At 41.1% G+C, this 26,499-nt stretch overlaps 1 protein-coding gene across 1 annotated transcript in view; it reads left to right on the top strand.

Moving 5' to 3' along the window:
* pla2g4aa (phospholipase A2, group IVAa (cytosolic, calcium-dependent)) overlaps window positions 1–26,499 on the top strand; it is an 88,687-nt gene that overhangs the window by 50,750 nt on the left and 11,438 nt on the right. Inside the window, exons 8-13 of the mRNA XM_048601980.1 lie at window positions 599–713; window positions 3,022–3,159; window positions 4,081–4,176; window positions 17,618–17,686; window positions 19,601–19,843; window positions 25,615–25,799. Coding sequence (XP_048457937.1) covers window positions 599–713; window positions 3,022–3,159; window positions 4,081–4,176; window positions 17,618–17,686; window positions 19,601–19,843; window positions 25,615–25,799 — 846 coding nt within the window. The remainder of the gene's footprint in view (window positions 1–598; window positions 714–3,021; window positions 3,160–4,080; window positions 4,177–17,617; window positions 17,687–19,600; window positions 19,844–25,614; window positions 25,800–26,499) is intronic.

Raw genomic sequence — 26,499 nt, 5'->3', positions numbered from 1 at the left:
CTGCAGAAACTTATCAAGACACCTTTAACAGCACCTTCCAAATTTGAGCTCTACCACCTAAGTCAGGGGCAGCAGATGCATGGGAACACCACCAGCTGCAAGTTCCTCTCAAAGTCACATATTATCATGATGGAACTATATCTGCCATTCCTTTATTGTCACTGTGTCAAAATCCTGGAACTCCCTTCCTAACAGCACTGTAACTACACCACATGGAGTGCAGCAGCTGAAGAAGGCAGCACACCAACAGCAAATAGGGTAGATCAATAAATACTGGCCTAGTCAGCAGTGCCCACATCTTATGAATGAATAAATTTTTAAAAATCTATACCGATAAGATGGAAGATGCAGGAACTGAGACATATTGTTTGTTTTGACTGAGACTAGAAGTTACAGAAACTGAGAGAAGGACAGAAAGATAGATTCACAAGAGAAGAAACCTAAATGGATGAACCCAGGTTACTGCTCAGTTTATTGAACTGAAGAGCTGAATGTAACAGTCAAAGCATTGGGGAAGAGGGAATTCATTTTTAACCATGAAATCTCTTGATTGCAATAAATGCTTATAAAATGTGTTCTTTGGGTTGTTCCATTGCAGAGAATGAACTCTAAAATGAGTGAGATGAAGGATAAAATAAATGATGGTTTTTGTCCCATGCCCTTGTTCACCTGTCTTCATGTAAAACCAGACGTGTCTGAACTCATGTTTGCAGGTAAGCTGTTCTTTCCTTTTACAGATAAATGTAATGGAGATAATCCAACAATTAGAGTTAGGAGGTCAAAAAAGAGATACATTCTAGAATTAAACAGCAATCCACCCCAAAATGTGATTTTCAAGCGTGTATTCCAGTCTGTACTTGTCATTGGAGAGAGACAGTGCCCCTGCTCGTCCACTATAGTCAGCTTTTCTGTTTATTTGCATTTTCTGGCCACTGAAAAGAAAATTGAGGTGGGAACACAGGAACAGGAGTAGGCCATTCAGTCTGTCAAGCATGGTCTGCTATTCAATGAGATCAGTGTCACCTTTGTTTTAATTTGCTTCATCATTAATCATGCATCACATCAGCATGATTAGGAAGTTTATCAATTTTAATGTGACACATAAACATCTGCTCGAAGGATTGAAAGGTACAGAGCAAGTTTCAATTTGGGTAAATATTTAGTAAAAAGGGTTCAAACAGTCTCATTTGAAAGACCAGACAAATGATTCTATTTTCTACCAGGATCAAAGGTCCAGCCACATTGTTGAGACATCTCCACCACACTCCACCCTCAATGCACACCCCTCCCCCAACACACACCCCTCTCCCAACAAAAACCCACTGCCAACATGCAGCCCTCCCCCAACACAACCCTTCCCCAACACACAACCCTCCCCCAACACACACCTCTCACCCAAAACACATCCCTCCCCACACACACCTCTCCTCCAAAGCAGACCCCACCCCCAACACACACCCTTCCCTGACACACACGTCCCCCTCCCCGACACCTTCCCCCTCCTCTTCGCTAACACACGTCCCTCTGTTCGATGTATGAGTTCACCGTCAGCACACACACCACTCAGTTTCCCCAAACGGTTTGCTGAACCCCCTGCCTGCCTCACCTCCGACTGAAGAAGTTCAGTTGGAGAACACTTAGGTTTGAACTTGTGGTTTTATGACACGAATTCCCACCACTTCCTGATCTAATGGCTGTAAGTGATCAACGTGGCTCAGTCCTATTATGATTAAATCAGAAACTTTCAAATTTTTAAACCGCGTTATTGGTTTGCACCTGAATGATGGGATGGTTTGGGAACAATTGCTGTAATTTGATGTGTTTCATCATTGTAAGCCAAGCCCTGACTTTATTGAGTGAATGTGATGTTGTATTTTTAGGTATGTAAATAGATCTTGGTTCTCTGCCTAAGTGAAACATGGGGCAGAATTTTACTGGGTGCCCCACCAGCAGCGGTAACATCAACCTGTCCTCCATTTTGCAAGGGGCAGGTGAGTCTGCAGTAGCCCTCCTCGCAGTCATTCCAGTACAGGCTCCTCAGGCCATCTCATACCTGGACCTTTGGGGAGAGCTGTGGGTAATATCCTGACTGGAATTGTCCCCACCTAGGATTCTCCGTAAAAACTCCCAAACAAACGCACCCCCACCCATTTCCACCTCCCACACAGAGGCTTCCTGTCTCATCCTTGATGCAATACCCCTGGCACTTCCCTACAGCCTGGCTCTGGGCCTTCAACTTATGGAGATTGCTTGTAGTACCAGCAGTGGCCACCACAGCCAGCCAATCGGTGGAGTTGGTTGCCCTCTGAGAGAGGACGTCTTCCTTAGTTAGGAGGGCAGGTCCCAGGCCTTTAGATAATGAATGCTCCTCGGAGTGTTAACTACCAGAGAGACAGATAGGATTAGTGAAGATGTGTCATGCCAAGTAGTTTGAAAGTAGTCTGGGTGCTAACCAATTATATAGTTTAACAGATGGAGGAACTTTGTGCAGCCCAGTATAAATGCAACATTAGACGTTCAAGTGACTTTAAATCCAGCAGACCAAGATTACCCAAACTGGTTTGTGAGTCATAGGTAACCCTCAATACCTGGGAAGCCAGTTGCTGAAGCTGTAGCGATTTCTAGGTTTGAGTTTCAATTTTTAATTTGTTCATTTTGATGTATTCAGGCTGCAGGTTTTGCAAAGAGCTCCTTTGAAAATTAAATCCGCACTCAGAACATGAGCTTGGTTAGTGTCAAAGTCTAGAGACACATGTAAACTCATGGGAACCCTGACTGTTAATTTGATCTGTGACCCTGAGTCTCCGTGTAACATACCAGTGTGCTCACAAAGATAGTACGCCCTGACATCAAACGTATTCTCCCATGTGTCGGTGAAAGATTTGTAGTTGCCTTGGAGTATAGTGTTGACTCTAAATAGAGTGTTTGGAATTTATGAATTGGTGATATTCTCTTGTGCAAACAGACAATCATTCACACCGACTCTGCTTTCATTCCTTGCTTCATCTTTATCGTTCATAGATTGGGTGGAGTTCAGTCCATACGAGATTGGAATGGCAAAGTATGGGACGTTCATGCACCCTGCCATCTTTGGCAGCAAATTCTTCATGGGAACAGTGGTGAAGAAATATGAAGAGAATCCACTTCATTTCTTAATGGGTATGTTTGATTATGAAACTCAGAGTTAAGCTGGCCTTTCTGTGTCACTTTCTGTTCAGATTAAAAAGGGTGGGATTTTAAGGCCTCTCTGGTGGCAAATTTGGGGCTGAGACGGCAAGATGATGGTGTCCCTGAATGCCATTGCCTTTGTGCCTCTGCCAGAACTGAGTCAGAGAAGGAAGGACAGTGGTCAGACCTACCAGCCCATTCCAGTGAAGACCTTTAATTGGTCAGTTAGTTGCTACTCAAGGACCTCATCTTGCTACTGCTGCTAAACTGGAGGCAGCTGGGCCTGCCAACATGCAGGATACACGACAGGTAAAATTATATGGCCTGCTGTGACTGTCCAGGGCAGGGACCTTAACTGGGCCTGACTGAGGGACATAACATTGGGAAGTGGTAGCCTGCTGAAAGCCAGCCACATGCACCCCCATACTTACATACACACACCACAGCGCACACCCCCATACACAAACACAGACACTCAACCCTCACACCACACACACACACACTCGCACCTCATACACATTCACACACCACACAGGCTGAGGACACTTATGACTGACTTATCTGAGTAATTACTCAGGAAACTTTGGACAAAAAAATCCATGTGTATCTCCTGGGTAACGAGAGGGCTAGTCAAATTGACTCTCCCCTCAAACCTCGATACTGTCCCTAAACCCTCAAGTTTCCACCTCACCACCCTGATCTGGCCTCATGACATACCCAGCTGCCAACCTCACCTCTTTCCCCACCCCACACTACCTCCTCAACCAATTACCTCACTCCCTCACTCAACTATACATTCAGCTATTTCACTCATATATGCTCACTAACGCATGGAGAAACTTTGGGAAGTTTAAACTCTTATGTACTAAAACATACATTCACTTTCATCTTTTCTCTCTCTTGCATTGCTAGGTGTTTGGGGTAGTGCTTTTTCGATATTATTCAACCGAGTACTTGGAGTTACCAGTTCCAACAATCAAAGCTCCACCACAATGGAAGAAGAGCTTGGTATTGTACCTTTCTATCTTGTTCAATCATTAATATCAGGCTTTCAAGTTATGCGATTGTATGGCTTTGAGAGTATGTCTCTGTGGAAGCCCCCTCCAAATATTGATACACATCTAGGCTTTCAATTTAATTGCCTTCGACATTTCAAAATTACCTGTCCTTATTTTAACTAAAATTGAATGTGTTAGTAGATGCATGATGCTATTTTATGTTAATTATATTAGTATTTAATATTGTTCATAAGGAATTAATTGGCAGTTCTCATTTCATATGATAAAATTGTGCCAGTTAATTTAGGGAAATAAGCAATTAAATCTCAGCTGTTCTACTGGATATTGTGATATTTAATCAAATTCTTAGGTTTTATGGACATTTCCATTGGGATAATTTTATGATAATGGTTGAATTTATTGTAAACTTTATCCCTACTTCAGCCATTACAGCCATGCTTTCTCTGTCTGAAGGTAGGTCTTTGTTCATTGTCTGTTGATGTTTCACCCTGCACCATTCTCTTGACAGTTTCTATCTGTAGTGGTTTGCCAGTGACTTACACTTTCAGGATCAGAGCTCAGTGGCAGCTCTTGAGTCTACCCCAAACAGAGTGTGAATTGAACTCAGGTGATTGGTGTTATTCTGAACCACGCACTCTCCCCCTGAGCAAGTCACATCCACCTCATATTGTATTAGTGCAATGAAATGTCATCAATGATTTTTGTTATACTAGAAGAAGGGCAATGTTGTTCTAGCTCATCATGAGTGGGGTTGGGATTTGGGGTTAGTGGGGGCTAGGGAAAGAGGGCAATGGTTGGCTTTGCTCCAGCCACATGCTGTTAAATTGTGGCCATTTACTGATAAATAAGGAAAAAGACAAGTGCAAGAAGGGGAAAGAGAAAAGAATCAACTAAATTCAGCAGCTGAAGATTTGAAACAGGAACCCTCCCTGATTTGTCGAACTCAGCTATTCAATGAAATGTTTCACTGGGGACTGGACAGGGTAGATGCCTGGAGGATGTTCCCGATAGTGGGTGTGTCCAGAACCAGGGGTCACTGAATGAGGATTCGGGGTAGATGATTTAGGACGGAGATGAGGAGACATTTCTTCACCCAAAGAGTGTTGAGCCTGTGAAATTCATTACCACAGGAAGTAGTTGATGCCAAAACATTGAATATATTCAAAGGGCGACTAGATATAGCACTTAGGGTGAATGGGATCAAAGGTTATGGGGAGAAAGCCGCATTAGGCTATTGAGTTGGACAGTCAGCCATGATCATGACAAAGGGCAGAGCGGGCTCAAAGGGCCAAATAACCTTCTCCTGCTCCCATCTTCTATGCTTCTATGTTTCAATATTATTCTGAAATGCAAATTCAAGGCCTTAGTTTAAAGCAACTGATAGACATTTGCCAGTAACGAACAAAATACTGAGACCTAATGACAGGAAGCAATCACCTCCTGGACTTCTTGAAATTGCTTTGTAGACCCATTGGGGTCAGGTCTGGAAACCTTTCTATAAAGCAAGGAACTGTAGATGGTGAAGTTCTGAAACAAAGAAAAACAGAAAGCGCTGAAGAAACTCAGCATCTAAGGAGAGAAAAACAGAGTTAACATTTCAAGTCCAGTGACCCGTTCAACGGAACAGAACACAGTTAGGAAACGGTGGTATTTATGCAGAGGACGGTGGTGTGGGGCTGTGGGAGGAGTGAGACAGCTAGATAGAGAGAGGGGGAAGGAAGAAAGAAAGCAGACAAAGGGATTGTTGCTAGGAAGCCAGGAAAGAAGAGAAGCTGAAGAGGTGATACTGGAGACTGTGGTTGTTGAAAATGGATTGACTGCGCTGAGAGCACCCAATACAGGACAGGACCTGGGGGTGTGGGGGTGGGGAATGAACATGGAGGGAGTTGTTCACCTTCTGAAATGGTTCCACTCAATGTTGAGTTCTGAAGGCTGTAGCTACCCAGGTTGAAGACAAGGTTTCATTTCTTTCATTTTACAATGAGCCTCACTGGAACATTGCAGCAAGCCTGAGACCAGATTGTTGGCATGGGGACGAGGTTGTGCGTTAAAGTTGCAGGCACTAGAACCTTGGATAGAGCGGAGATATTCAACAGAGCAGTTGCCCAGTCTGTGGTTCAGCTCCCTACTATAGAAAAGAATACATTGTGAGTACAGGAGACTAGATTGAATAAATTGCGATTTCGTCTGTAAGGTGTGTCTGGGGCTTTTGCTAGTGAGGAGGGAGGAGGGAAATGGGCAAGTGTTACACCTTCTGCAATTGCAGGGAAGGTACTATGGAGTATGAAGAGGCGTTGGGAATGGAGGAGGAGAGTGTGAGAATGTCCTGGAGAGAATGGCCTCTCGAATACTGATGAAGGAAGGAAGGGAGAGGGATATATGCCTCGTGATGGCATCCAGCTGGAGGTGGTGGCAGCTTATGATCCTTTTGATGCAGAGGGTGGAAGGTGAGAACTAGGGGCACGCTATCGTACCTGTGGGAGGGAATGGAAAGAGTGAGGGCAGACGTGTGAGCAATAGGTCAGAAACCATTGACCATGGTAGCAGGAAATCCTTGATTGAGGAAAACGTTGGACATATCTGAGGCCCCCTTGTGGAAGTTGGCATCATCAGTACAGGATCAGCAGGGAGGGAGAAACTGGGGGAATGGGATAGAGTCCTTACAGTAAGTAGGGTGTGAGGATATATAGCCCAGGTAACCGTGGGAGTCAGTGCGTTTGTAATGGATATCGATGGCCAGCATATCCACAGAAATGGAAACAGCGATGTCGAGGAAGGAAAGGGAGGAGTCAGAAAAGGACCAGGTGATAGTGAGATGGTGGAAGTTGGAAGTGAAACTGATTAATTTTTCCAATTCTGGGCGAGAGAGGCAAGCAGTACCAATTGATGCCATCGAAGTACTGGAGAAAGATTTGTGGGTGGGGACCAGAGTGGAACTAGAACAAGGAATGTTCCACATATCCCACAAAGAGACAGGCACAATGGGAGCCCATGTGGGTACCCATGGCCTTTCCTTTGACCCAAAGAAAGTGAAAGGATTTAAAGGAGAAGTTGAACTTGGCCAGGCGGAGCAGGGTGGTGGTGGATGGGAACGGTTTAGGCCTTATTTCCAGCAAGAAGTGGAGAGCCCTGAGACCACCCTGATGGGGGATAGATGTGTAAAGGGTTTGCATGTCGATGGTAAAGAGGAGGCAGCTGGATCCTGCAAACTGAAAATTCTGAAACTGACATAAAGAGTCAGAAAAATCATGAATGTAAGTAGGGAGGGACTGAACTAGATTGGCCTGCTTGTTTTACATCTTACCAATTAGAATAGGATACTTCCGACAATAAATATTAACTGGTTAACTTGGTTCATTTGCTTGATTTTAGTGTGACAGGATGTTGCAAAATGGAGACCTGTCATTTGTAATGTGAGTTATTCCATCACACAGGACTTCCCAGTTGCTTCACACATGATGCAATGTGTTTGAAATGTAGTCACTTCTGTTATGTAGCTGAGGTAATGAAAACCCTGTGTTATTTCCAACCTAGAGGCTTATAAACAGTGACGCACATCGTTTATCTGCATCAGAGACAGCAGTCATTAATTTATAATGTCAATTTATGGATAGTTTCCTGTCTGAGGAATCAAGTTTAATCAGCTCAGCATGTGAAATTACACAAGGTCCTCCACCAAGGAAACATCCAAATTCTCAGATTGAAAGTAAGTTTTCATACTTTCTGCAATTTTATAACCTTGCAGTTTACAAAAAAAAGACAACATTGAGATTGTCGTACTTTCACATTGAGTGAATGAATTACCTTGTGTGATATTGAACCACCCATTCTCCAAGGTTTGAGTTCCAGTCGGGATTCTGTGTTGAGTTTGACAATCTCAACTCAAGATTGTGAAAGCGGTGCTGGAAAGGACCCTTAGTATCCCTGGGATGAAAAGGAGAAAAATCAGTATTTTTTTGTGGCATTTAGTGATTCCTGTTGAAAAGTGCATTTCATGTGGAGGTCCAATGAGGACAGTTGACTGAATAGCCAGGAGTTAAAAGAGATCAGAATAGTATGTGCCGCTGTTGGCATTTTTGAATTGTTTTGGACTCCATTGTAGCATCTGTCCTGATTATTTTTATGAGCTTACCAAATAAGGTATTCATCCCCATTTATCAAGTGAGATCAATTGACCAAGCACTGAACAGCTTTCTGCTGAAGTTTTAGTTCTGTTCGTATTTGATGTGTTAGCACAAAATATCACCATTGGACATTATTTTATGGCAGGTTCCTGTGTCAGCTGTGCTCACTATTTTCTGCCCCACAGGCTGTGTTTCTATGACTGCTTCCTAGTATTACTGTGTGGGATATTTGGTAGGCTGAATGACCTATTTCCACACCATAGGAATTCTATGAAGGTAGTCTACCCTGGGCTGCCCTTAATCTGACCCCATAGTGTTTAGTGACTCTCCTTTACAATGTATTCTTTGATCTGCGGAAGTAAGTAGGTTTTACAGCCTTTGAGGGAGTCTCTGAACGATTTTATACAACAATAGCTGTAATTGCCAAAGTAATTTATTCTGATTTAACAAAACAAGCATGAGTAACCTTCTGAACTGCCACTTAATGTAGTTTTCTGGCAATTACCAAAGCCCTTCATTTTAATTAACTTACTACCCTAGCTGTTAATGATTTCATGGTTCTTCAAATGCATTCATTCCATTTTCTTCTGTTACATTCTTAAACTGAAAATTGATACAATAACACATGAACCACAACTAGGCATTCACAACACTGGCCAGTGGAAGAGGTTATTATGATTTCAGCAAGCCAGGAAGGACATATAGAACATAGAGCTGTACAACACAGTACAGACCCTTCGGCCCACGATGTTGTGCCGACATTTATACACGCTTGCTTTACAGTTAAAACAGAAACCAACATAGGACTGACAATTTGGATCCAGTCAAAGGTCTCACTTTTTAATCATCATATTAATATAGTGATGTCTACCTCTTTGTCAATTCAACCTATGTGTTTACATTAGCCGCTATGCATCAGTTGTTAGCTCCATTTTCTGTGCATCATTTAATGATTCCCCCGATGTATATCTTTCTTTCCGTTATCCTTCAGGAAGCTAAGCAATCTAGACCCAGTCAGTTCTGCCAAAATGGTAACTGCTTCTATACCATTTGTAATATGGAACTGCCAGATATCGTGCGTTATTATAAAAAGACAACTGCTGTGAGTCACGCTTTGCAATAAAGTAACACTTAAATTACTGAAGAGCTGGAATGATGAAATGTCAGCAGAAATTCCAGGGGATTGATTTTTGTATATGTTTGGATTTGGTTTCTGAAGTATCAACTTCCCTGATCAGGACTTGGTCACATCTTGCGTCACTCTGCACTGTGAAATATTGAAGTTGCTAGTATTTTTAACTAGTTTGTCTGAAATGTGTATATATGGACTGAAAGCAACCCTTTGGCCTTGCAACGTCAGAAGAAGTCTTTTTACATTATTGGATGAAGTCCAGTCTACAATCAAGCAGTGATGAATCAAGTTAAATGAAGCACGGTTCCATACATCTGTGCGAGTGGTGTAATGCAAATGGTTATGGCAGCCTTTGAAATAAAGCAAGCAACTATAACAGCAACTTATTGTTTAAACTACATGTGGTTGGTTTCCAGTTGTAGATGCCTGCTATAATGTTTGACACTTGTGCGCGAAATGGTGCATCACCAGTTTCTCCCATCAGTGGGATCTCATGTCCCCTATAATCAGGAGTTTACCTCTTCTATTCGGCTTTTAATCTAATGATAGTATGACGCAGGAGACTGCATTGATGAAACCCTTGTCAAATGAGCTAGATATTCATCAATCATCTGAAATGTAGACAGATTTTCTTCTTAGTGAGTGAGAAAAAATCATTCATTGTTAAGTAAATTATCTGGTATCTTGGCTAATTTCTTGTCACTCCAAATACAAGGAGCAGTGTCAAAACAAGTCGCACTTCTGTTCGGAAGGCAAAGAGAACTTTCCTGGCTAGCTGTTTATCCTGTTCCCATTCAGTTACTTTTTGACAGATATTTGCACCATTCTTGCAGGCTCCCTCTATGTCTCTTCTAAAACAGAACCAGAACATGTGTTCCCATCTTGGTGTTTTGTTATTGAACAGGAGTCAGCGGTTTGATCTCTGACTGACTCAACACTCACTGCCCAAGGGAGTCAACAGGCGATTGCTCTCTGGGTGTAATCTCTAGAAACTACTCACTTCTTCTTATTGGAAAGTTTATGGCGTTAACCAATCTGTCCAGGTTATGACAGACAATCAAGAGAACCCTCCTCAGAAATTTATTCCTACATGTATTCTTTTGCAACAAAAAACAAAGTTGCTGGAAAAGTTCAGCAGGTCTGGCAGCAACTGTGAAGGAAAAAAACAGAGTTAACGTTTCGTGTCTGGTGACCCTTCTTCAGAACTGATGGTGGCTGGGAAAACATCAGTTTATTTGCCAAAGGGTCACCAGACCCGAAATGTAAAGTCTTTTTTTTCCTTCATATATGCTGCCAGACCTGCTGATCTTTTCCAGCAACTTTGTTTTTGTTCCTGATTTACAGCATCTGCAGTTCTTTCGGTTTTTATTCTTTTGCACATAGGATGAGTGTGGAGAAGTGCTGATGAGCACTGGTGGAGTGAACTGCTCAGAGTTTTCTCCTTAAGGCCCAACACGAAAGCTTTAGATGACCCCTGCCCCAAGGCCTCTCCCAAAATCCCCTCAAGGCCCTCCCTACACCTTACCTTGGTGGCACCTACTGTTCCCTTGCTACTGGCCAGCAGCCTCCTCGTGTCTAAAATGCCAGCCCCACCCTCTGGCATGGCTGCTGCTCAAGCAGAGTTTAAAATCATCCAAACAGGTTCCAAGGTCAGAGTACCCAGTGGATTGGTGTTTGCCGTTTTCGGGGACAGGGGTCTAGGGGATTGACCGGGTGAGGAATTACATGATTTTTTTTGGGCGAAGATTGGATTATAATTGTCATCAGGTCAGGAAGCCATGCGCCGACTGGATGAGTGAAATGGCCAGGCAACATTCCATCTTATTAATATGCCCCTGTCTCCAGACTCCCCTCAGAGGACACCTCTGTTCCAGAATGCCAAGCTTCATTAGGTTGTACAAATGGGACAAAATGCAGATGTGTTTGAGATGGGGAGAGGCCTGTTTGGCCTACATTATTGATCTCTGTGATCAACATTTCAATTAACCCAATATTCATAACCTTTTGTGGGAGAGAATCTCAAATTTCCACTGTGAACAAATCCATCCTAATTTCCCTCCTGAATAGCTCAGCTCTTATTCCCTCATGTTTTGGATTCTGAGCAAAGGACCAAATTTCTGTGTCTCTGGTGTATCGAATCCTTTTATTATTCCAAACATGTCAGTTAGATCAACCTTCTAAACTCAAGCTTGATACAAACCCAAACCCAGTAGCAGCCTGTCCTCATGGTTTAACATTGTAAAACCTGTAAAACATTGTAAAACATTGAATCTGGAGAATTGCTGACAAGAACAAGGCATGCACTGCCCTACATTGCACCCCACTGCTATAGATGGGCCATGACCAATGCTCTGTATAACTGAAGCATCGCTTCCCAATTTTAAATTCCAAGCTGTTGAGATAAAAAAAATCCATCAGCCATTTTAATCTTTATTTTTAAAACATGTCCAGTAGGGAGTGGAGAAATAAATATGCTGGAAACACTTCTGTCATTTTATTTAGAATCTGTCAAAGTTGAGGCAGTACAATGTGGCTAAATGCAAAGCTACACACTGATGTGCAAAACTAGAAAAATAGAGTATTATTTAAATGTTGATTGATTGGGACGTGTGGACGTACAAAGGGATCTGGGTGTCCTTGCAAACCAGTCACTGAAAGTAAGCAAGCCAACAAGCAAATGTTATGTTGGCCTCCATGGCAAGAGAATTTGAGTTCAGGGGTAGAGATGTCTTACTGCATTAATACAGGACCTTGGTGAGACCACATCTGGAGTATCACATGCAGTTTTGGGCTCCCTACCCAAGCAAGGATGTACTTGCCACAGAAGAAGTGCAGCAAACGTTCATTTGGCTAATATCCAGGATGACAGGACTGGGCCTGTATTCACTAGAGTTTAGAAAGGTGAGAGGGGCTCTGACTGAAAGCATGTACAATCCTAACAGGGCCGATGCAGGGAGGATGTTTTCCCTGGTTGAGAAGTCTAGAACCGGTAGAAACAGCCTCAGAATATGGGGTATACCATTTAGCCTTGAGATGAGGAAACATTTCTTCACTCAAAGGTTAGTGAATCTGTGGTAGTCTCTACCACAAAATTGAGGAGGCCAAGTCAATAAATATATTCTGGAAAGAGAGAGTTTATTTTTCAGAATTTAAAGATAGCAAGCAGTGTGGGGATATGGCATTGAAATAGAGGACCAGCCATGATCCTGTTGAAAGGCACTGCGGATTCAATGGGCCAAATGGCCTACTCTTAATCCTAGATTCTTTGTTTCTGTGGCATCTCATTGTCTTGTGCTTTAAGGCAGTATTGCTGCCTACACATTAAGAGTGCAGTCTGGATTGCCTTAGGCAGATTGGCATCTGCACATTAACTGCCCCTGAAGCTGACGTCTTCTCACCACTAAGTCTTTTTTAATTCATTCGTGAGTTGAGGGCACCTGTGACTAGGTCAGCATTTATTGCCCATCTGTAATTGCCCAGAGGGCAGTTTAACAGTAACCATATTGCTCTGTGTCTGAAGTCACACATAAGCCAGACCTGGTTATGATGTCAGTTTCCTTCTCTGAAGGACATTAGTGAACCAGATGAGTTTTTCTGACAATTGACAATGGATTCATGGTCATCATCAGACTCTTAATTCCAGATTTTTAAATTGGAAATCAATTCAAATTCCACCATCTGCCATAGCAGATTTGAACCCAGGTCCCCAGGATATTACCTGGGTCTCTGGATTAATAGTCTAACAATAATGCCACTAGGTCATTGTCTCCCCCTAAAGTAAGGCTCATCAAATCTTTATGTACTATAGGATGCTTTATTTACAGCTGTACATAGGTTATCAAATCCAGCTCTCTACTGTAGAATCTGAGACTTCTCTTTTCACATGTTCAATCTAGACTGGTATCATTTCTCTTACTGATGTCAGGGTCATGTGATTGACACAAATCTCATCATTCCACAGACATGACCATTCCAAACAGAACAGAAGCCAAATTTTGAAAGAAACTCAAAACCTACTTTGGAGGCACCGCTCTTATTAAATATAAATGAACCAGCCTGTGTGTTTGCAGAAATCCACAATATTCCTACAATCTGACTGAAATTATCTCATTACTGACTAGCTTTGTCTCTTTTTTCTGTTTTAATAGAAATTCACCACAATGAGCTTTTGTGTTTGAAAACTCATTTTACGAAGTTAGTATTTTCTGTTTAAGACGTAAAAGTTAGATATTACTGTGAAGGTTTGACCCAGATGGAGTCTGAAGTGGAGTCTGAAATTTAACAAGCAAGGTTGCTTCTGAGGCCAAGGATTCTGTCTCAGGCCTATGTTGGAAAGACCTTGGAGGTCGGGATTGCTGGAGCTGTGAACAATCGCCTCGGAGCTGGGTTTAACTGGTTTGTCACGAAATGCCTAATGCCATGCATAGCAGGAATTCATTACCACTTGTGTTTCCTGAATCATTTTAACTGTGCCACCATAAAGACTGAAAACTTATATGGACTTGGCGTAGGTTTTGTTCAGTGTATGACAATGCTGCTGGTGCAACCTTGTAGTAGCAGTATTCACATGAGATTGGTAGCAGTCTTGTGAAAACCACTTTGAGGTAGCAACAGAGTGAAATTGTTACCAAGGAAATAGAATTGGAAGTTATTCACAAAAAAAATTGTAAAATGGGAAGTTTCATTCATAATGATGCAGAGCGTGAAGGAGGGCCTGACAATGAGTTGAGGAGGAGGGGCAGAGAAACGTTGATAAAAACTGAAGACATTTGTGTGACTCAAAAAGAAATGTTGCAATCTCTCTAATCATGAGAAGCAATCTAATTCAAACAGGAAGCTTGGCCAATGTAAATCTGATTTTAACATCAGTTCATATGACCAGTCATGCACCACGTCTGAATCAGCTTCTACTTTGCCAACAGAGCAAAAAAAAATTGGCACCTTCTGTGTTGTTTGTTCATTTCTTCCACGTTTCAGAGCTGCCATTGCATCAAATGTTTAATGGATAATCTGCAACATTAACATACATTAAATTACATTGCTGCTCTCACTAATTCACTATGCTGAGTCATTGCCATACACAGCAGTCATTTTGTGAATTTCAATTGAAAAGCCCTGTTTTTGGATTTGCAAAGCACGGAAGTTGTTTATCATGGTATTAAAATGATAACAGCATCTTCTCATTTCAAACATCTGGCATCAGTATCGAGCATTCAGGTACACGTGTGGTTATGTCTAAAGCAGAGCTCCATTCTAATCTACCCAGCAACTTACCTTGGCTCCAACTTCAATCTAGTATGACAGAGCAGAGCACTCTTTTCTTCCTGCAAAATAAAAACAATTTATCTTAGGCCCCATCCACCAAATGTGCACAGGAAATTGATCCCAAAAACACAAGTCAAATTTCAATAGAATAAAAACGTAATTCCACCAATTTGGTCAATGTCGGTAGAATATTATATGGCTAAAATCCTAAGTGCCAAAAGAATTATCACTTTTCCTTCCGTGGTGGTGAAGACTCTAGCAGCATGGAATTATTGATCTTATTTCTAACCTATTTCAAATGGGGGTAAGTAACTTTACATACACAAGTTTTTCCAGCTGTCTGTCTGTGATCAAAGCTATTTAGTTTTGGGCAATCTCAAAATGACATGGCTTCTCAGTCATGCATAGAGAACAGGAACAGTGTTGTGAGTTCAGTTTGATGCTGCAATTCATAATATTACTGAAGGGTTTCTCAGAACATAAAACCATAAGAGTTGATCAAGAGCAGGTTGTACAGTTCCTCGAGATTCTACACAATCATTGCAAATTCCAATTCCTTTTCCTACCTATTCTCCACATTCCTTATTTTTCTGAGAACCTAAAAATCTGTCCATTCCAGCCTTAATGATAGAGCTTCCACAACTCTCTAGAGTACAGAATTCCAAAGTTTCACAATTCTGGAAATGTTCTGCTCATATCATGCTAAATGATCAACTCTTTGTGTTAGAACTGTAGCATGTGGCACCATCACGTCAGATTGTGCTAATTTTCACACCAGAAGTATCATTCTTTATTTACCCTCTGTTTTTCTTAAAGTAGCTGAATTATGCACTCAATATCATCAATGTCTCACCCAAGTGACTATCTTTTTATTTCAAAAATATACTTTATTCATAAAAACTCATCTCTAAGTTCATGCAGTGGTTCTCAGTCATTTCTTGCCGAGAATAAAACAACCAAACATTGGAATTTTGACACTTCTCACTGCTTCAGTGCAGTTGCAAAAAATATACATTACACAGGAAATTATTTATATTCATTTTGGGGTAACAAGAGTGTCCATTATTAATGTGTGGAGTGAATAGGGGCCTTTAACTCCAGCAGGATAGTAGAACCTAGCTGGCTTCCCTTAAAGTCCAGCTTTCTGCTAGCGGCACAGCTGAAACCAACTAATCTGAAAACTGGAACTTGCACAGGTCAGTTGCATTTGGGCTGAAGGATCGAAATTCACAGGGGTTCATAGAATCATAGAATCCCTATAGTGTGGAAGCAGGCCATTTGGTATGGACTTGATGGGCCGACCCTCCAAAGAGAATCCCATCCTGTCACTCTCATCATAACTAGTTAATGGGTAACATTTGAAAGGCAAAGCCAGATGTGGGAAGGAATGCAGAGGAAGATGTAGAGCAGACATTGAGAAATTTAAGACTTCACTGCGAGCCAGAAAATAAACAAGTAGACAGAAAGAAAACAAAACTAAAACTAAACACTAGTAATAGTCTGCTAACCCTAATTCTAATCTTCCCATGTGGAGTTATTCTTTTCTGAGGGAAGCTGTAGCACATAATAATGTCACTGGACTGGTAATCCAGAACCCCAGGTTGATGTTCTCAGAATGTGAGTTCAGTTCCCACCAGGGCAGATGGTGAAATTTAATCCAATAGAAAATCTGGAATAAAAAGCTACCCCAATGGTGACCATGTCAATTGTCTTAAAAAAAGCATCTAGTTCACTGGTGGCCCTCATGGAAGGAAGTTTGTCATCCTTATCTGGTCTGGCTTCCATGTGACTCCAGATCCACAGCAATGTGGTTGACTTTGAAGTTTTATTAGGTAATAATGGATGGGCAGTAAATGTTAACCCAGCCGGCAACACCCACATCCTGTGAAAGAAATTTTAGGAATTATTACTGCCAGAGCCTTGATTCTGCCACCAAGTGCCAAGCATTGTTTGTCTCAACTAGATATCATATTTTGTGAATTTAGTGTGATGTTTTACATCAGTGAATGAGTAAATCATATACCCTGCAAAACTGTTAAATGTAAAGGGTGGCATGGTGACTCAGTGGTTAGCACTGCTGCCTCACAGCGCCAGGGACCCGTGTTCGATCCCATCCTTGAGCGACTGTCTGTGTGGAGTTTGCACATTCTCCCCGTGTCTGTGTGGGTTTCCTCCGGGTGCTCCGGTTTCCTCCCACAGTCCAAAGATGTGCATGTAATGAGGATTGGCCATGCTAAATTGTCATAGTGTCCAGGGATGTGCAGGCTAGGTGGGTTAGTCACGGGAAACACAGGGTCACAGGCGTGGGTGGGATGTTCTTCAGAGGGTCGGTGTGGACTCGATGGGCCGAAGGTTCTGCTTCCACACTGTAGGGATTCTATAAAGTAGCTCTTTATATGCATGGAGCACAATGGGGTGAAATGGGCTCTTATTGGTGCTGTGTTTAACAAAATGTTATCTGTAATTTCTCATTGATACTCGAGTATGCAAGGCTACAAAGTGGAGCAGAATGTGGATTGTTGGGGACTAAACCATTAGCCTGCATGAGAATTTTTAAAAATTAATTATTTAACTTGCGGCAAAGGTACAACATTAAATAGTGTTCCTCACGGTCTGTAGATTAATAAATAAAAAAAATGTTCTGATATGACCTGGCCTTGGGCAGGAATGTAAAAGCTTATTAACAGTGTTTTTAAACCAAGATGTAGTCCTGTTACCTTCACATGATTGAGGTAATAAGCCCAGAATTATTGAAATCATTCTAAAGTTTTATTCTTGAACAGAATTCATGTATGATCCACGGACCTTAGACACACATTATAAAATAATTCAGATGAGTCATCTGTCTCGAGCTGTAGTTTACTTCTCTTAACCACTGAGGTGTCTTTTTTTTTCTGTTTATATTACAGCACAAATTCAAGCCAAGCATTTAATTGGAAACGACAGCTCCGATAGCGATGATGAATCCCAACCCAAAGGTAAGAGTTAAAGTGTGTAGTCATCCTACTGTTGTATCCTGCATGTATTTAAAGGAAAAGGCCCATTCCAAACAAAAAGATACTCTTCCCCTGGGAGACGTGGATGTGCTACTTCATGCAAGCAAGATCCTTGCACATATGGATTGGATATTGGGAATTTTGATGGGTTGGGAAACACTGGTGGGAGGTAGGCTCCGGAGAATTTGTATGACGCTGCACTGGGAGAAAATTGAAAGGATACATAGACACTGAGTGATGAGGGCATGAATATTTAGGGAGGTGAAGGATGTTATCATTTATAATGTCAGTATGAAGAAAAAAAACAGCGCTTGCTAAAATACTTACAAAATGAGGCAGTAGAATTTCTGGACTTGCAAAACACTTGCCTGTTTGCTGAATGACTGGTGAACTGGCGAAGGTATTTCTGAGGATCACACTGAACAGTGATCCTTTTGTTTAATCAATCTGTTTGGACATGTCATGACTCACCCCTGTTGCAGCTGAGGCTTGAGACGAGACCTGCTGACCCAGAGGTAGGGACACTATCACTGCATCACAACAGCCCTGTATGATAACTCTTTGCATGCTGAGACTGGGAGAGTGAATAATAAAAATTGTAAAATATACGTTAACTTGAGTTGCTGCTAGCAATGGTGCCACTCAGATACCATGCCAGTAATAACAGGAATGCACTGACATCAGGAAGCAGAAAAGTACTACCCACAATAACCAATTTACTGGGCTCCACCTACCTCAATTCCGCTGGTAGCAACAGTTGTTAACTTGATTTTCAATTCCCGAGTTTTGTAAATTCTGGAATTTACTAGAGATGCTTTCTATTGACCGTTGCATGTGCATCACTGAAAGTATAGATTAGCTAGGGATTTCTGTTCCCAATGGCAGCCTAATAGTCTTTGCTGGAAATCTGCAAATACAGCTCAGTGAGACACAGTCATGCCCCAATTCTATTACCATTTGTGAAGATACTAACCAACACTCAAGCTGGAGCTTTGGAGATACTGAGCCCACAATATGATGGATATTGTTACATTTTGAGAACTGGTTTCAGATTGTTTAAATGTCAAGAGTGAGAGAGGACCAGAGCTGATCTCTGAGATAGCAAGAACTGCAGATGCTGAAGTCGGAATGGATACAGTGTGGAGCTGGAGGAACACAGCAGGTCAGGCAGCATCAGAGGAGCAGGAAAGTCAATGATTCAAATCAGTACTGGGGAGGGGGAAGGGAGCTTGGAAATAAATAGAGGGAGAGGGGTGGGGCTGGGGGAAGGTAGGTAGGATGGTGATAGGTGGATGCAGGTAGGGGGTTGTGGAGATTGGTCAGTGGGAAGGCTGGGGTGGAAAGCTGAAAAGGAAGATGGACAAGTTGTGTCAGGTCAAGGAGTTGGGAATGAGAGGGAGGGCTGGACATGGGATGAGGCCGGGATGGGGAGATTTTGAAACTGGTGAACTCTATATTAAGGTCATTGAGCTGTGTAAGTGAATTCTATGTTGAGGCCATTGGGCTGACCTCTGCTTACCAGCTTTCTAATTAATAGTAATAATAATGTGCACCAACAGGCCAGACATTTCTCTAAGTAGAAAGAGATTTTTTTAAAGCTCCAAATCCATTTTTGCACCAATTAGTTATACATTAGCAGGTATCAGGCTGAAGTGGTACCATACTGGCTGCTGTTAATGATCCATCTCCAACTTCAGGTCAAGGAACTTCAGACTTTTATTTACTGGTCCTGTTTCTATCAATGTAACGTTCAAACCCTTTGTGTAGCGATAATATTGGAACACTGATTGTTTTCAAAATCAATGGAGTAATAAAGTTAATAATATGAAAATGAAACTTACTCAAGTTCAAATTGCAGCGTTGATAATGAACAGAAATGTGCTTTCTCTGTGACAGAGGACAGAATCGGCAGTGAAGCAGCTGATATGGAAGAGGAGATCCAGAGAAATAACCAGGACAGCTGGGTACAGAGGATGTTAAAGACTCTGTTCAGTGACACTGCACTCTTCAACACCCGAGAAGGCCGTGCAGGCAAGGTGCATAATTTCATGCTGGGTCTCAACCTGAACACGTCGTACCCACTCTCTCCTCTCTGTGACTTTGTGACACAAGAGGAAGAGGATGAAGAAGTTGTCACAGGTTAGTGATTAGACCAATGGCTTTTTCTGGACAGTCTGCTTTGTGTTTAGTGATCAAACCCTGCCATCAATAACATGTTTCTTGTTTTGGATTGAACTTCTGTATAAATCACAACCTAGAGAAATGAAACATTCAACAATATAGACCCCAAACGGTTGCTGGTATCCAGCATGTGTATGTAAAGCCTAGTATCCAAACTAACAATCATAACATACCAACATAACATGGACCAGTATGCAGATTAACACAGTATCCGTTTTACATAGGCTAATACAGTGTTATGATCCTAGCTGATGTTATTGCTGGACAAGTCAGATCTGAGTGAAAAATGTTTTTATAACCTTTTATTTTTGCAGTTTGGTTACTGTGGTCATTCATTGAACATAGCCACATGAAACTGCTAACGTACTTTTAACGAAAGAACATGAGTTTATTGTACAAAGAAAGAAAACAAAGCCAAATGTACCCACCCAAGAAAAATGCTCTAATACACGATGCAATTTGATACGATCTTATCATAAATAACAAAAAAATCCATTTCCTTTACACTTACATCCTATGAAGTATAATTCCTGTCTTCACTCTTTAAATTCATCTGATGTATTCATATGAGTTTCATAGAACCCCTACAATGTGGAAACAGACCCTTTGGCCCCGACAAGTCCACAGTGAGCCTCAGATCATCCCACCCAGACCCATCCCCCTGTAACCCACCTAATCTACTCATCCCTGAGCACTATGGGCAATTTAGCATGGTCAATCCACCTAGTCTGCACATCTTTGGACTTTGGACCTTTCCTATTCATGTACCTATCCAAATATCTTTTAAATGTTCTAATTGTTCCTGCATCTACCACTTCCTCTGGCAGTTCATTTCACATACGAACCACCCACTGTGTGAAAATGTTACCCCTCAGGTCCCTTTTAAATCTTTCTTCTCTCACCTTAAAATAATGCCCCCTAGTTTTGAACTCCACCACCCTCAGGAATGAGCTTTGCTATTCACCTTATCTATACCTCTCACGATTTTATATACCTCTATAAGATCACCCCTCAACCTCCTGTGCTCCAGTGAAAAAAGTCTCTTTTTATTACTCATACCTTCCATTCCCAACATCCTGGTAAATCTATTTTGAACCCTTTCCAACTTAATAATATCCTTCCTATAGTAGGGTGACTAGAACTGCACACAGTACTCCAGAAGGGGCGTCACCAATGTTCTGTACAACTTCAACATAATGTCCCAACTCCTAAACAGAGATGTGCACACACACACACACACACACACATACAATAACTGAGTGATTTTTCTGATGTTGACTATTTTAAGGCTAGTAAGCCACGCATCTGCTAGTATGGATGCTTTCTTCTGACCTGAACTTACATCTAGATCCTGGCCCCTCTTTCCATAGTTTGTAAAAACTCAACTTTGTACATACTTCATCAATTACCTCAGTAGGGGGACTGCCCAGTAACTTAGCTTAAGTATTTATGATTTCTTTGAAAAATTGTTTTAACTCAAAGCTTCACAGAATTAAAAAAACAACACACCCACTTACCTTACTTTAGGACCAAAGTTCCCAAATAATAATATAAATCTTTATCACGACAGTCTAATGTACAGAGCACGAGCACAGACTTCTCCAAATGTTACAACAAATTCCAGCTGCCAAGTAAAAACTCTGCACTCAATCTTTCTCCCTTATCATTCTAGCAGGCACTTTCCTTCTGTTCTTTTCTGTGGTTACAGAGTACTACAGCTACAATATATTGTTCCCAAGCACAGCCAAAATTCAGCCTATTAACAACTCGATAATGCAAAACTGCTTTAAAATATCAGTCTACTTCATAAATGGCTATTTATATAAAAATCATACAAGAGTTAGAGTTACAACTTTTGTCACTTGACAAGGCAAGGATATCAAACTTTCATTTTACTGCAAACTTCTGATGCTTGTTAATAAATTCAATCTTACGAGACTAGCAGTCTTACAATCACAGACAAAGTCCCACCTGCTGCAGAGGTGTGTCATAACATACATGAACAGATTGATGTAAAAAAGCATGTATAGACAGGAGTGAGGTCTTTCATGGCACAGTAATACTGTCCTACCTCTGAGCCGGGAGGCCCATGTTCAAGTCTGGAAAATATCTACAGACAGGAGTGTCGAGATAGTGAGGAACTACGCAAGAATAGCAACTGCAGTATTCACTCCAAGATTGCAGTGTGAAGAGATGTTTGGATTTTAAGGTGGTTAACTTGAATGTTAGAATTTAGCTCGAAAATAATATTTATGCTTGTGTTAACATTCCCTGGTTGATGGGACAAAGAACTTTGCTGACTGTTCTGTGTTAGTTAGTGGATATCTTGATAACTGTGCACATTTTCTTGCTTCCTGTTCCAACTTGATAAATATTTTCTTTCCTTTTCCCTTTGTAAACTGATAAAAATGGAAAAATGTGTTTCTTATGATATAGGAATAAAACCTGAGTAATTGGACTGAACGTCAGGAGGCCATTCAGTCCTTCAAACTCATTCCAAAATTCAATTAAATCATGACTGTAGCATGTCTCTCTATCTTTCCGTCTTGGATCCACAATCCCTAATACTCTTGCTAAGGAAAATCTATTGGTGCCTGTCTTAATATATTCAACTGGCCTAGCCTCAACAACCTTTGAGGAAAGAGTTGCAGGTTTCCCCTAATTTACATTGCTTTACTTGCCCTGGCATGGATAGCTAAAGTGATTTTTACACTTGATCAGACGCTTGTCAGTGCTGCCAGGAATGGCTCAAAGACTGCCAGTCAGCCCACAGGCTCAGTAAAGCCTGACTTTCCTGCCAGTCAGCTTTACTCAATGCTGGCGATATTCAATTTGAATTGCAGGTATCTACTAAACACCACATACCTCTGATGGCTGGTGGTACTGAGAGACATTTCACACAGTACCAATCTAGTTTAAGGCACATAAGATGACGTAGTAGATGCAGATGAAGAAATTTTGCTTGACAGCAGGGTAGTGCAGGGAAGTTGGTTTCTTCACTCCCCTGTTTCCAACTCGACGATATATGAGCTGGTATAGTGGTACATGATTTTAAAAATGACTTTCTTGTTCTGCTAACTCAAGTATATTCATGTCAAATGATTTTGTAATGTTGCTGAAAAATAATGAGTGACTGCAAACCCTGGTCCATTTCCTGTAATGACTCAGGGTGCAAAGTCACCCATTGTGAATGGTTAAGTTCCATAGACCAGGAAGGACATAATGCCTGTATGATGAAGGATGTACTAATTTATATATTTTAATGTTATTTTTGGAAGGTGGATTTTAACAAAGAGGCAAATGAATGTGACTCATTTCTGTGAAGAATTCATTTAAAATAAAATCAAGGTCCCAGTCCTTGTGAAATGGTGATCTGAATCCAGCATTGCTCAGAAAGCAAGTGGCTGTTGACTCCTGTGTGATGTTAATGGAAAAATTGTTTATACTGTGATGGTTTATGACAAGTGAAGTAAAAATTAAAGGCTGTGAACTTGGTTTCAGTTTAGAATAATTAAGAATTGAATTTAGATTAGAAAACCCAGAGATTGAAAGGTTTTAGGGCCATTCAGAGGAGTCATGACTGGGGTCAGGATCCAGTTCAATTTCAGGACAGTTCAGGGAAAATGCAGTCACTTCAGAACACTGTCTTTTCTGTAGTTTCCAAAGCAAGAGGCTTTTAGAATTATTAGAAACTGAGAAAGTATAAACCTCAGTTTTATGACTATTTATGAATGAAGTCTCTGTACTTCGTAGTGAAAACTAGGGACAATCAGATAAGCAGTACTTAAATTTTTGATTTGGAGGGAAAATTCTCTGAATTTGATGCTCTGTAAATTGATAGTGTTGGGAAACATGTTGAAAACTTTGTTTTGTTGTGAATTTCCAGATGTGTTTTTTTTTAAATTGTCTTCAATATCAAGATAGTTATTTTATTTTTGTCCTTAGTGTGTTATGTTTCTATTCTGTTGTCAAAGAAACTTTGTAGTTCATGTGACTATGTTTCAATTACTGACCACCATGTAATTAAACTTAAGAAAAACTTTGATCTATCAAGCCAGGGTTCATTCTAAGATCTTACTAGTTTAGTAGTAACTTCAGCTGGGATCATAATGTCTGGTTAATCCTGAATTATCTGATATCATCATCCCGGGTTTAGGATGTGGAGAAGTTAGAAAAAGAAAATTGTGACTGCTCCCATCCTCATCACATACCTGTAAACCCTATTTGATTGTATGTTGGGGGGCATGTTATCTGGGTTCCCAGTGGATTGACTAGCATGGTGAAGGAAAGCATAGCAACCAGCACCCATGGAACTGGCACTGAGGGAGAGAGGATAGAAAAGAAATGTTGGTCCAGTCCTAATGCCACATGGTGTCACTAGAGTTTTCAAAAGTGTTTTCTTCTTGCATAAAATCTTATGACTACACAAATCCTCTTTCAAACTCAATTTGTTAATCTTTCTTTCTGATATCTTGTAAATAAGCCTTCATTATTTAAGAAAGGGAAAAGACAAAGCAAGGAACTACGAATGAATACAAAAAATGATAACACTTAAAGATGTGGAAGCGTTGCAAAAGGTGCAGAGGAGATTTACCAGGATGTTGCCTGGAATGGAGGGAAGGTCTTACAAGGAAAGGTTGAGAGAGCTAGGGCTTTTCTCTTTAGAACGACGAAGGATGAGAGGTGACTTGATAGAGGTGTACAAAATGATCAGAGGTATAGATAAAGTGGACAGCCAGAGACTTTTTCCTAGGGTGGAGGTAGCTATTACGAGGGAGCATAGTTTTAAAGTGAATGGAGGTAGATATAGGGGAGACGTCAGAGGTAGGTTCTTTACTCAGAGTGGTGATTAGATAGGCATATGGATGATAGTATAAGGTAGGGGTGGAGGTTAGATAGACCTTAGGATTAGGATAAAAGTTTGGCACAACATCGTGGGCCGAAGGGCCTGTACTGTGCTGTACTGTTCTACGTTCTATGTTCTATACATCTGCTGGTTTAACATCTGTTGTGGAGAAGTTATTGGAATTTGGAATTAAGGACAGAGTGGCTGTACATTAAAGATGTTTGTGTCGATTAGAGGGTGCAAATGTGGATTAATGAAAGGTCAGTTGTGGAGGCTAGATCACTGAGAGTATTTAACAAGGAGCTTGATGCATTTTTGAAATATTGGGAAGGTGGGGGCTGTGAGGAGCTGCCAGGAAAGAGGAGTTGAGGTAGATGAGCCATGATCTTATTGAATTGTGGGACAGGCTTGAGAGACTACATAGCATCCTCCAGCTCCTATTTCTAATGTTCTTATGTTGTCATGTGAAGGAATAGAACCCTATAATTCAAGCCAGACAATTCAGAGTAGATTTAGGAAATACGTCCTCAAATAATGAGTGTTGGAATTTGGAACCTCCTTCCACAAAGGTGGTAAATGCTAGCTCAAATTAATGATTTTAAATCTATAACTGGTAAGCTTTAGCTAACCAAGAATATTGAGGAGTATGGAGCCTGCTGAATGGATGGAGTTGGTCACTAGTCTGAGGCCTATCTCACTGAATGGTGGAACAGGCTCAAGAGCTCAGTATCCTAATTCCTATCGCAACAATCTATCATATTTGTACCTCTCTTGACTCATTTTACTATGGCAAGAACTTAGCATTGTTTGAGACAGTTATTAAAATCATTCCCTCCTGCAATCCAGATCTGAATTTATATTTCTGTCTCCAATGTTCCTGCAGACCCAGATGAATTTGAAAGGATTTATGAACCACTTGATGTGAAAAGTAAGAAAATTCATGTGGTGGACAGTGGACTCACTTTCAACCTCCCCTACCCATTAATACTGAGGCCCCAACGTGCAATTGATCTCATCATCTCCTTCGATTTTTCTGCCAGGCCAAGTGACTCCAGTCCACCTTTTAAGGTAAAAATATAGCTGACGTTTCTTGAAATGCAGGACTTTATTTGAGTCAATTTCTAAGAATAGTTTTGTCAATACTGTCTGCAAAGAAGTTACTTGAAAGAACTTTCAAAAGTGTCCTAATGTAAAATTTTAAGAGCAGTTCTTCAAACTAGCATGAACTTTTGAGTCAAGTAGTTTTTTGACAACTTTGGCTTGATTTATTTAGAATGTTAAGGGTGTAAAATGAGTAAGAATGCTAATGCGCGGTTTTATAAGGTCCCGTGATGAGTCAATATCCTTGGCCAACAATTATTTGCTGGGATAACGGTGTTGTTTTCAATACTGCAAATGCTTGAAAGTTGTTCTGCTCTAACCTGATTACAAATACCCACTATTTTATCTGTTGTAGATACAGTGTCCTTCAACCTTTACAATGATACTTTTACCTATAACTTGTCCCGCCCTCTGTACAATGGGTTGAATCTTACTTTTTTTGGCCAAGACTAAGTTGTGTCCGGTTATTTGGTGGAATTTCTTCTAAGAGGCCTATTGGGTTTTCTCTCTATATGTTACCAAACTCGCCTCACTAATACTTGCACCTCTCCTTTTGTCCGTTACATTCAATTCTGGCCATATCAGACCACCCACTATTCCTGAACAGCTCACCACACTAGATATCCCAGAATTCATTGGCATCCTTTGCTCCAGAACCATCTTAAAA

The sequence above is a fragment of the Rhincodon typus genome, chromosome 10 (assembly GCF_021869965.1).
Source record: "Rhincodon typus isolate 14 chromosome 10, sRhiTyp1.1, whole genome shotgun sequence".
Lineage (NCBI taxonomy): Eukaryota > Metazoa > Chordata > Chondrichthyes > Orectolobiformes > Rhincodontidae > Rhincodon > Rhincodon typus.
Note: the sequence above shows the minus strand (reverse complement) of the source record. Positions and strands in the feature narration are given on the sequence as shown.